General features: G+C 42.4%; 1 protein-coding gene across 1 annotated transcript in view; it reads left to right on the forward strand.

Annotated features, from left to right (window-relative positions):
* LOC145406027 (retinol dehydrogenase 11-like) overlaps positions 1–12,412 on the forward strand; it is a 65,391-nt gene that overhangs the window by 51,208 nt on the left and 1,771 nt on the right. The window contains exons 3-7 of the mRNA XM_080277214.1: positions 1,039–1,131; positions 1,584–1,695; positions 2,549–2,676; positions 4,500–4,582; positions 8,062–8,170. Of these exons, the coding sequence (XP_080133340.1) occupies positions 1,039–1,131; positions 1,584–1,695; positions 2,549–2,676; positions 4,500–4,582; positions 8,062–8,170 (525 nt within the window). The remainder of the gene's footprint in view (positions 1–1,038; positions 1,132–1,583; positions 1,696–2,548; positions 2,677–4,499; positions 4,583–8,061; positions 8,171–12,412) is intronic.

Consider the following 12,412-nt stretch of genomic DNA (forward strand, 5'->3'; position numbering starts at 1 on the left):
GCTGCTATCTGTGTGGTGTATGAACAAGGACTGCCTCACCCAGGGATCATACCACTGAGGCATATTGCCAGACAAGCCTTGCCTCACATCCCACTGTGCTGCCAACCAATGCAATTATGAAACTAAACAGGTTAATGACTGGGTGAACCTTGACTCAGTCCCAAGTCCATGCAGTGAGGATGAGTTTCTTAGGCCACTGTACAGTACTTCTCTTGCTTACAAGACTATGTGAGTTTTTTTACACTCCACTACAGATCAAGTGATGACTACCCTGCACCCTGCTAATAGGTGGTGGCAACCATCATCCACTCACCTGATGTAGTTCTGCCCTCTTCCTTAGGTAACTCTAAACTGAGTGATAGGCCTGATAGTTTCCCATAACCCAGGAAGTCATTTACAGTGCTGGGTTGTAACCATATAACCAAATCATGTGATGTGGAGCCTGCTGTGGTGCCCTTGTTAACTGGGTGGAAAGACAACAAATGTGACATCCATCCAGGAACCAAACCTCCACACTCTCCCGCATCTCACTTTGATGAGGCGCTGTCCATCACATGAGAACATCGGTTCACTGCATGGGACGGCCCTTCAGGGATGATCCCTTGCCTGTTGTTGATGGGTCAGCTCGGCCAGAAAAGAGTGGGAATACTACTACTACTACTACTACTCTACTACTACTACTACTACTGCTTCTACTACTGCTACTACTTCTACTACTACTAATACTAATAACACTAATACTACTCCTCTTCCTCCTTTGCATCCTGTTTATAAATACAAGTGTGGCTTGAAATTAACCCTTTCTGTACAAAAAATCTTTCATTTTATTCACGCTACCACAAGATTGCTTTATTCAGTCTTAGAATTATCTCCCACACTGACAGGCTTAGAAACAGTTGTCAGTAGCTCTCTTCAAAGTACTGTATGGCCTCTCTCTCTCCCTCTTTCTCTCTCTCTCTCTCTTTTGCCATCAGACAAATATAAACAGCCCTGGTGTGACGTCTTGTAATGAAAGTGTTAATTAGTGTTTTCGTTCAGGCATTGGCCAGGAAGCAGCACTCGATCTAGCTCGGCGTAATGCTCGTGTCATTCTGGCGTGCCGGAATCTCAAGAAGGCGTCTATTGTGGCAGGTGGGTCCAGTATCTTAACATTACTGTACTTAATTATCCTGGTGTTACTTGTTTGGGTGGCTGGAGGGGTGCTCTGATAAGTACTGTGTCTGTTGTACGTGTGTAATGGATGCAGAAAAGTTTTACACGTACAGTACTTGCTGTTACATGCTTAAATGTGGCTGTGAAATTGTGAAATATAGGATGCTGAATTAAGGAGATGATTTGGTAATAGTAATAATAGTAATGATAATCTAGGTGGGGGGAAAATGATGATGATGAAAACTGAGGGATGACATTACACTTGCTTGCTGTTACATGCTTAAATGAGGCAGTGAAACTGTGAAATATTGGATAATGAATTAAGGAGATGATTTGGTAATAGTAGTAATAGTAATGATAATCTAGGTGGGGGGAAAAACTGATGATGGTGAAAACTGATGGATGACATTTGTTGTATTGTTTGCTTTCAGAATGGATCCAGTCAAGCACAGGCAACAGTCAGGTGGTGGTGCGGGAGCTGGACACTTCCTCTCTTGCCTCAGTCCGGGCCTTTGCTGCCAGGATACTTGCTGAGGAGCACAGGTCAGTTGGCTTCTGGCATCCCTAATCCTGATGTATTTTTTTGGTTTGGTGGTGATTACCACCATCCACTCACTTGATGTGGTGCTTCCTGCTTCTTCCTTTACCTTTATCACTCTTTATCAGTGTCTGTCCTCTCTCTTCCTATTCCTCTCATATTTCTTGTCGCATTTTATTACTCTTCGTTCCTTTTCAGGTGGCTTTACATTTAGTGACAAGCGAAATGGATACTGTGACTTGCAGGAAAGTGGCAAATCTGCTTTACAGATGACATTGGAATTTTCTGTCTGTCTATAGCCAGATGCCATAATCCCATAAGGGGTGGACACAAACAGATTGCCTCCATGTTGCCCTGTCCTTTGCCATTTTGCTGCCCTCCCCTCAGCTTACACCCCCCTCTCTCATGAAATTTTGACAGGAAATATATTTGCAAGTTATGGTGGACTTATCATCTCAGTCTGTTGACATATTCTGTACCCTAGCTTATTAATCAGCAGCTTCACATTCTAACAACTCTGAAATGAGAACTGACTACATTTACACTCAAACCTCGAAGGGACCTCCATTTAAGGGATTTCAGATTTAAGGGACTCCATATTGTAGCTGACAGAAGGACAGGACCATTCAAAAAATCCGCTGCTTGAAACATTAATATGTTTCTTTATACATATTCATAATCATATGAATAAGTAAGAGAAGTGAAACAGTCATTGCATTTCATAATAAGATTGTCTTTATATGTGGTAAAACAAGGGACATTTTCAAGTAAGGGACAAGTTGATTCCCCATTTAGTCCCTTAAATCAAGGTTTGAGTGTATAATAAAGCTTGACTACTGTAGTGGTGTTTGGCCCCAGGCTGGACGTGCTGATCCTGAATGCTGGGGTTGGAGGCAAGAGCAAGCGTACACTGACCTCCGATGGACTGGAGCTCACCATGGCCACCAACCACTTTGGACACTTCCTCCTGGCCAACTTGCTGCTGGGTGAGATGACACAGCTTTCTTTTGTGTCTTTGGCCATTTTGGTCTGATGATGAATTTATTTATTTATTTATTTATTTATTCATTCATCCATCCATCCATCCATCCATCCATCCATCCATCATCCAATCCTGTGCTGCCCCATGAGGAGCATAGGAGCCTGGGGCTAGGTGAGATGGTCCTGACATTTAAGATGAGAGTGACCAGCCTCACTCATCCCTGAGTGGCATTATGTGAGCAATAAACCCCAACCATACCTTGGATATAAGCCTTCACTGGCTCAATCCAATTGGAGCGCCTTAATTACCCACTAAACCGCCAGGCGCCATAATTTGGGTATATAGTTACCACCCAGCTTAGTACTGTAAATGGTTTCCTGGTGTACAGGAAACCATCTGGCTTGTCATTCAGTGTAGAGTCACCCACAGGCAGAAGGAAGAGGAAAGAATGAAGGAAAGAAAGACAGAGGAGGGAGTGTAAAGTCACCCGTAGGCAGAAGGAAGAGGAAAGAACAAAGGAAAGAAAGACAGAAGAGGGAGGAAGAGAGGAAAGGCCAAACACCTCTTTATAACTTGATAGTCATTGGATTGACTGTCAGGCAGACAAGTGTGAATCTGTGTGCAGAATGCCTTTTGACCTGTCAGGTGGAGCCGTGATTCCAGAGGCTGAAATGGTGAGTGAATGGGATTGTGGCTCATTCTGATGGGCAGACCTTGAATAATATCGCATTGTCAAGTTTTGTCTAGCTCTCTGGACCCTACTTCACCCCACTTTGGCATGGGAAAGGTAATCTGGTTGATGATGATGATAATGATATAATTGCAGCAGTTCTACATACAGAATTGAAAGAAAAGATAATTTTAGCATTGATTAGTTTTTTATTTGGTATACTGTACTTTATTATTACAAAATTAGTTCCATCCCATGTTGTCTTCAAGAAATTTCTTCAAAGTCTTGTGAGTTGCCAGTCACCACTTCTTAGTAAGAAATACTGATTTTGTTACATCACTTCAGAGATGTTGGTAGTCACAAAAACAGCTTCTGTAATTGTCATTGTTAATTGGATTGCTACTTGAAACAACCATAACTTGGTCTGCAATACTCCAGTTAAAGGATAGGGAAAAGAATGATAATTTACATGTTTATCTTTAAACGTTTTCAGGATGATTAGAATGTATGAAAATGATAATTGTCAGTTTAATGTTGGGATATCACAGAGTACTGATGAGGAGTTGAATTGTTATTGCAACATCTGTATGAAAAATGTATACTGTATTCTCATGATGAAGAGCAGGGCTGGGAACCTCTGTTTGTAGCATAGTATAGCACCAGTTGACTAAGCCAGACTATGTGGTCATCACCCCGCTCTATTTCAGTCATCATCATCATCATTGTCTGGACCTCCTTTCCCACCCAAGGGCAGGGTGAGGAGTAACAATGTCCAGACAGCCCAAAGTTGCCCAATCCAATGGGCCATCCTTCCATTCACTCATCATTCAAACCCCTGGAATTCTGGCTCTATTGGATATGCCAGAAACATTCATCACGTTCTGTACCTTCAAATAAACGTATCTGATTTAGTCAGTACCCTCCCAGAATACATCTCATGAACATCCCATATTACCCTCACTCTGTTATAGCCTTTCTTACCTCAATACACCTGCCTTGTGTACATCACTCATAACATAGACAGTCCTTCAACTTAACCACGACAAAAGGTCTCTGGAAGCACCTAGCTGAAGTGGTCAGCCTTCTGCACACCACTGGGTTCATGTCTAGATAACCCTGGGTGTGCAACAACAGCAATAGCATAGTGTACGTTGCAGGTCTGTTGAAGGAGAGTCGTCCCAGTCGTGTGGTGGTGACAGCATCCATGGCACACACACTGGTGAAGACACTTGACCCTAAGGTACGTGTATTTTTCATTTGTTGCAGATATAGTTTGGCCATGTGGAGAGGATGGAGAGTGAGCGACTAATGAGGAGAGTGTATGTGAGTGAGGTGGAGGGGGGGAGAGGGAGGGGGAAGCCAAGGATGAGATGGAGGGCTGGAGTGGAGAAGTATATGAGGGAGGGGGTTGTGAGCTGGGAGCAGGGCAGTGAAATGGCTGGGGACAGGGTGACATTGAGGCGATTTGTTTGTGGCCGCCCCTTACGGAATTAAGGCATCTGGCAATAGATAGATAGAAATGCATGACGTATAAGTCTGTTTCAGCCTGTAGTCAGCCAGATTCATGTTCACAGGAGCCTGAACAGCATATATGTGTCTTGTATGTGCATAATAGGATAGTCTTTCACATACTGTATTCATGCTTTTATGTATCATCACCAGTTCTTCGTATAGTGTATGGGCCCACTGATGGATGAACACTTAGGAGGTGCAGTAATATGTTCTTTCATGGTTTCTCACATGTTCACACTGTTTCCTGTAATGATATGTACAGACTCACAGAGCGTCATTCATAATTGCCATCACTTATTTACAATCGTTTTCCACAGACACTTCTTACCCTACATTCTGAAAGCTTTCCACCCTTACACCCATATATAAAGCTGCTGTGGAGGCAGGTCACTTCTTAAGTGACAGAGAGTCCTGTTACTCTGCCCTTCAGATCAGTTGCATTTTAAAACCCAAAAAACACTGCTTTAACATGTACATAGAACTGCCTGCCCATCTCAGGTGTACACAGGCTGGCTGATACAATACATACAGTCATACATGCAGTACATGCATATTTCTTTTTCTTGTATTGAGCGGTGTAGGATAGCTTGTTCTGGCTTGCATAATTATGTTGTGGCATTTATAAGGACAGCAGCAGAATGCAGTGGATATAAATTAGTGACATCGCCTTCACATCGTAACACTTTCCAAAATACAGTAATATTTTTTGGTGTGATAGGACAATAATTAACATTTTGGGATTTTTTTCATCAAGTTTTTGTGACATAAACTTTTTAATTCTTAATTTCTATTATTGGGAAACATACATACAGTAATACTACCAGTACCTTTTTTTATCAGTCACTAACTTTGAGATGATCTTGTTAGGTGCCAGAACACATTTCCTGTGAGGGGCTGAAGGCTGTAGGCAGTGAAACAACACACAAATGAAGATTGTTGCATAGCTAGCTTGCTTATATGAAGGAGTGAAAATATCTGTCAACTCATGTGCTAAAAAGTTGAATGGAAAAGAGGTGAAAGTGGGTTGGCAGACAAATGTTAGGCTTCCACAGTAGTGGAGAAAGTTGTTGTTGTTGTTGTTGAATAATGCCCATCTGTCTGGCCAAGCAGACCCATCAACTGCAGGCAAGCTGCTGGCCCTGCAGAGCTGCCCTGTGCATTTAACTGGTGTACCCTTGCATTTGACAGCTTATTGCAGTGAGGTGCGGGGAATGTGTGGAAGTTTGATTCCCAAATGGACCCGGCAGTTGTGTCCACCCAATTAGCAGGGGCACCATCATAGCCTCAATTTCACCCCATTAATTTGGTTATAGTTACCACCCAGCATTATGCAGTAAATTGAAAGCCATTAGGCTTCTCACTCGGTGTAGAGCCACCTGAAGCAGAAAGAAGGGTAACAGAAAGTGACAGGAAGGATCAGAGAAATAGGAATTGAGGAGGTCAGACACAGAAAAGAATGTTAAAGATGAAGAAAGATGTAAGCTTGATTATATCAAGTGAGTGGTTGATGGTTGCAACACCTGCTACCAGTCGGAGAAGTACGAGGAAAGAAGCAGTGTTTAGTATAAAATTAACCTCTCCAGTATGGTGATGTCTTCTATAGTTTTTTCTTGCTCCCTCTAAACAGTTTTATTTAGCTGGGGAGAGAAATTTTGAGCTGGAATAATATGATGTAACCTTATTTAACCTGTTCATTAGTACTGCTGATGAATGAAATTACCGAAGAAAATACTCCGGTGATAGACGGATTAAAATAAAAAGATGTCAGTAGTTAGGAGAAAGATATGAAATATTGCAGTGAACAGAAAGATACTGAAGGGAGTCAGCAGAAGAAGGGTGTTGATGAGATGAAAGTCCCTTGATTCCACTCTGTTTATAAGTGCTGTTTGCCTTCCCACAGATGAGAGCTGTACTTTACACTGAATTGTTGAACTGGACAGGGCATTCTCACTGATAAATCATCCGGGTAAAAATCTGCTAGTCTGTAGTGAATGGTACCTTTTCCACATATAATGGGATGCCTGGTGTATGTTGTAGTATATTGGCAGTCCTCGTTATATGTCAGGGATTAGTTTAAAATGATATTTCAACTTGTTCCATGGAATTGGTACCCGTACTGTAAATTAGGAAAAAATAATAGATCAGCTACATTGGTAATAATGGAACCACTATTGGCAGTTTGTAATGTTGTGGACTTACAGAAAAAAAAAAGTAAAAAAAGGGGCCCATAAAGAGGACTTAGTGTAGTGTAGTTTACAGAGTCCATGGACTGTGAAACTTTCAGAGCTCCTTTGCATAGCTGGAGAGTCTTCTTGCCTTCATATAGTTGTGTCAAGATTTCCTCCTGCTATGTGCTTGATAGTGGTGGAGAGGGATGCCTCCATGTGGTGGCTCTGATGTCACCTGGTACAGTACACGTGTCCCTCAGCTCCTACCTGTACTCCAAAAGGATGATGGTGGGCTGCAGGAGAAAGGTAACATCAGCCTGCAGTCCACCAGGTTCATGTTCAGATAAGCCTGATGCCTAAACAACAATAGTAGTAGTAAGTTTGTTGTGTAAATTCCACCATCACATTCTCCAGTTTGGGAGTTCCCTAACCCTCTTCCTGCAGTTTTTGCATTTTGGTATTTTATTCAGCTTAACATCGGAAGACTGTATTTAACTGAACAAAAATCTAGCAGTCAAAGGTTTCAGTCTTGAATATCCTTTCACTGTTATTAGTACAGCTAGGACATCATATTAACACTGAGTGATTTCATTCATTTGAGAAGTTTTAGCAGTAGGAAGGTTAAGAGGCATGGCATTTTTTAGATGGTATAATTATAATTGATGAATTTAGTAGTAATCCATAATTTATTATTCTGTTTAAAAACGTAAATGTAACTTTTTTTTTTATAGTACAGTATAGGTATTATGTTCACCCTTTGTTATGGATGCACTTGGGAATATTATGTAGGTTGTTTTTACATGAGGGACATACAGCATTGCAAGGGTTAACTGAGGTAAGTTTCCAGCCCACTCATCACTAGAACTCTCCTCTGCTAAACAAAATACTGTAGTCATGTGCTACCTTGAGGAAATTATCTTCATGGTTCCACTAACAGGAAAAAAAAAAAAAAGAGTTAATTATGCACTTGTTGTGGTAGACTGACATTGTATTCGTAGTTGAAGAATGCCCACTAAAGCTGTGTGTTGTGGTGTTACAGGCTCTGAACTATGAGAAAGCTGGTTACTGGGCAATGCAAGCCTATGCCCAGTCCAAGATGTGCAACATCCTCTTTGCACGCCACCTTGCACACCTCCTCAAGGATACAGGTCAGTCGAATCATCATCATTGTCATCATATCATCACCATCATCATCCCAATTTTTATTTTCTCACGTAAGGATGGGGTGAGGTGGTGTCTAGAAAGCAAGGAAAGAGAAAACATGATATAGGGAGAACTAATCAGTAGCATGTCCAGCAAAATGGGCCACAAACTCATTCACCATTACCATTTCATACCAAGACTTATAAACCGGTTGTGAAGCACCATTGTGTCAAATTTCAGTACAAAGTACATACCATCCTCTATCATTTTAAACTTGGCCTAAAAATTGCTATCTGTCCATCTTCATTGATGAGCTTTTAACCAGAGATTAATGCTAGTCATGAAAAAGTGTTATGGAAAGGATGTAGAGCCGTAGTGCAGGGTGACCCAAAATGAATGCAGCCCATAACACTAGGAAGGCATAGGGGCATCATCGGCAGGGAGCACTGGTCCCAGCAGGATGGGGCCACCCCACACACTTCAAATCCATATAGCAGCAAATTCTCATCCCTTTTCTGTCCAACTCTCTAATGCGAGAGTTAACCATTACTCCCAGTCCTTCATTTATGCAACAGGTCAGCTCTGGAACTGTCTCCCATTGTCTGTATTTCCTGCTAGCTGTGATCTCCAGTCATTCAAACACAGTGTGTCCAGGCATCTCGAAATGATCGGATCGTGAATTTGGCTCTCTTTTGTATTTTGTTTTTTTCTTCAAAGGAACAGTTTGCAGGCTTCTGGTCTTTGGTTCCTTTTTCCTAGCATACAAAAAAAAAGTTGACGTGGCTGCGGCAACAATTCAGGGATCGACTGATTAATAGGAGGTGTGACCCTGAGTTGGCCCCACATTCACCCGACCTGAATCCCCCAGACTTCTATCTGTGGGGTTATCTGAAGGATCATGTTTATGAAAACCACCCCAGACTATCAGAGACCTGAAAACAGAAATCACGGCGAACACCAGAGCTATCCCAAGAGAGGAGTGTGTCCGCGTGATTGACAGTTTCGCATTCAGGAGTGCCTGTGACGTCAAGGTGGTCATTTGGAACACACTTTGGAAAGGTCATAAACAACAGACCATTTGAACTGTAGAACCCAAACTTTCAGGACTGTTTTGTTATCAACTCAGTTTAAAGTAAATGCTTGAACAAAGCCAGTCTCCTATCAGTTATATAAATGACTCACACTTTTATGGGTTGCATTCATTTTGGGTCTCCCTGTACTGTCTAATTCTGCCACTGAACTTTGGGAAATAAGTTTGAAATTGAAGAATATTTCTGCCAGGTTAAGGTGGACAAACTGAGATATTGTACAGTACTGGATTCCTAAGTATTACAGTAAATTTATCTGCTCTGTTGTCTGTACTTTACTGAAATACTGTATACAGGTTGGCCCATATACAGTACACTCAAACCTCGATTTAAGGGACCTCCATTTAAGGGATTTCGGATTGAAGGGACTCCATATTCTACCTGACAAACAGACAGGACCATTCAAAAAGTCCGCTACTTGAAACATTAATATGTTTCTTTGTACAGTACCTGTAAAATGATATTCATAACCTTCTAAATAAGTGAAACAATCATTGCATTTCATAATAAGATTGTCTTTATATGTGGTCAAACAATGGACATTTTCAAGTAAAGAACAAGTTGATTCCCCATTTAGTCCCTTAAATCAGGGTTTGAGTGTATAACGCACCATGTGTGCGGTACGTAGGAGGACTACTGGGCCTTGAAAAGCAGGCTGTGAAGCCTATGCCCAGAGTTGGTCACATAAAAAAAAAAAAAAAAAAAAACTTCCACTGTCAGTCGATTTTTTTTGTGTGCTGTGGGGACAGCTAAGTAAGTGTTATCAGTATGTACCCTGGACCATTCATTCATTTCCTACTCCCACTGCCACACCCACACCAGCAGATTGAGCCATCCCCACCACATATACTGCCATATGAGTTTCCAGTGCAGTGCTATTTACAGATCATCTTGTATATACTGTGTAGGTTTAATGTTTTTCCTCATTCTGACTTGGCTGTATCTCTATTTCGTCTGTGTGTTTTTTATTACACTCACATGTGCAGCATGAGGGGAGCTGTGTGTTTTGCTCAGTTTATCTGTTTGTCTGTCTGTCAGCAGGATTATGGAAGAACTGTTGAATGAAAATGGACTAAATTTAGAATAATGAATGAGAGCCATCAGAGGAATGAGTGATTAAATTTGAGCCAAAAAAAGGTCATAGGTCACTTCGATTTTAATTCAGAGTACACGAAACTTAGCGGAATGGTTGAGGGTCAGGTAAGGATGAAATTATTTGATTTTGAGAATAGTCAGTTAACACGCGGCGTCCCGTCGACGTGAATTAACGTCCACACGTTTTGTCACAGCCAATCCCGTCGACGTACATAAACGCGAATCAATTGCAAGGTCCCTAATACAATTTTCAATTTTCGCGAGTGATTTTTGGTACATATACACGGGACACCTTCCTCTACTAGATGCCAGGCAGGGACAATGCCTTACCCAGCATGACCTCCTCCCCCCCCCCTGCATGCCATTGTCTCAGCAATTCACCTGTTATCAGTGACCTGGCCAGTAAAGTCATGTCATGCCACGGTTCGAAATTCAGGACCAGAGTGATTCCCCAATCAATGACAATGTGGAGGACAAACTTTACATAACATTAGAGGAAGAAACAGTTAGAAATGATGATCAGGTAATGTGGCAAAAAAAGGTCAGGTATGGTGAAGAGTTAGTGAGTGAAACAATGCTTATAATGCCTTTATTACTGCTTGAAAACCAATATACTCTCGTACTACATATAAATTCGTACCAAGTAAATAAATAAATACCGTTTATGAGTAGTGTGAAATAGTTACCCTCCCATAGAACTTGTTTTCTTTGGTGCCAGCATGTTAGAAAACCCAGTAAGGTAAGGAGGTACTCCTACCTAGATTGAGTATTTTAAACCTCAGGTGAGCGATTTCTCTATGAATTTTCAATGTTTTTCACCAAAAGCAGAGGTTTGAGCCCGAAAATTTTTTTTCCAAAAATGGTCAGGACTGGAGGGTGTCAGTGGTGGAAAAGTGGTCGGGATGGGGCGGGTTAAAGTTCATCAGACAAAATTAAATGTTCAGTCCCTCAACACAGATGGTTTTGATTTGATTTGAAGTTGGTGGAAGGATTTACGATCAGTCGAAGATGAAGTGATGCTATTTTGAGAACAGCAGGTCAAGGTCAGGGTCACGGGACAAGGTCAGCTTAAGCACTTGATCCAGACTTGGTGGAAGGGTTGAGGGCAAGGTAGGGATAAAGGACAGTAACTTGATTTTGATAATAATCAGTCAAATGTCAGGATACAGGACAGGGTTATATATTTGTGTGTGAGTGAAGTAGGAGGGGGGGAAAGGGAGGGGGAGGCCAAGGATGAGATGGAGGGATGGAGTGGCGAGGTATATGAGAGAGGGGGCGTGTGAGCTGGGAGCAGGGCAATGAAATGGCAGGGGACAGGGCGACATGGAGGCGATTTGTTTGTGGCCACCCCTTATGGGATTAAGGCGTCTGGCAATAGATAGATAGACTAGTTGTGTGGTGTGGATGTTGCAGCCTTTGAGTAACCATTCTTGCTAGTTTTGTTTATGCCTTCCCATCCTGCACTTATGCCTTCCCATCCACCACTTATGCCTTCCCATCCACCACTTATGCCTTCCCATCCACCACTTATGCCTTCCCTTCCACCACTTATGCCTTCCCATCCACCACTCATGCCTTCCCATCCACCACTTATGCCTTCCCTTCCACCACTTATGCCTTCCCATCCACCACTTATGCCTTCCCATCCTGCACTTATGCCTTCCCATCCACCACTCATGCCTTCCCATCCACCACTCATGCCTTCCCATCCACCACTTATGCCTTCCCTTCCACCACTTATGCCTTCCCATCCACCACTCATGCCTTCCCATCCACCACTTATGCCTTCCCTTCCACCACTTATGCCTTCCCATCCACCACTCATGCCTTCCCTTCCACCACTTATGCCTTCCCTTCCACCACTTATGCCTTCCCATCCACCACTTATGCCTTCCCATCCACCACTTATGCCTTCCCATCCTGCACTTATGCCTTCCCATCCACCACTTATGCCTTCCCATCCACCACTTATGCCTTCCCTTCCACCACTTATGCCTTCCCATCCTGCACTTATGCCTTCCCTTCCACCACTTATGCCTTCCCATCCTGCACTTATGCCTTCCC

The sequence above is a fragment of the Coenobita brevimanus genome, chromosome 69 (assembly GCF_032717465.1).
Source record: "Coenobita brevimanus isolate Jiangsu-jjx chromosome 69, ASM3271746v2, whole genome shotgun sequence".
NCBI lineage: Eukaryota > Metazoa > Arthropoda > Malacostraca > Decapoda > Coenobitidae > Coenobita > Coenobita brevimanus.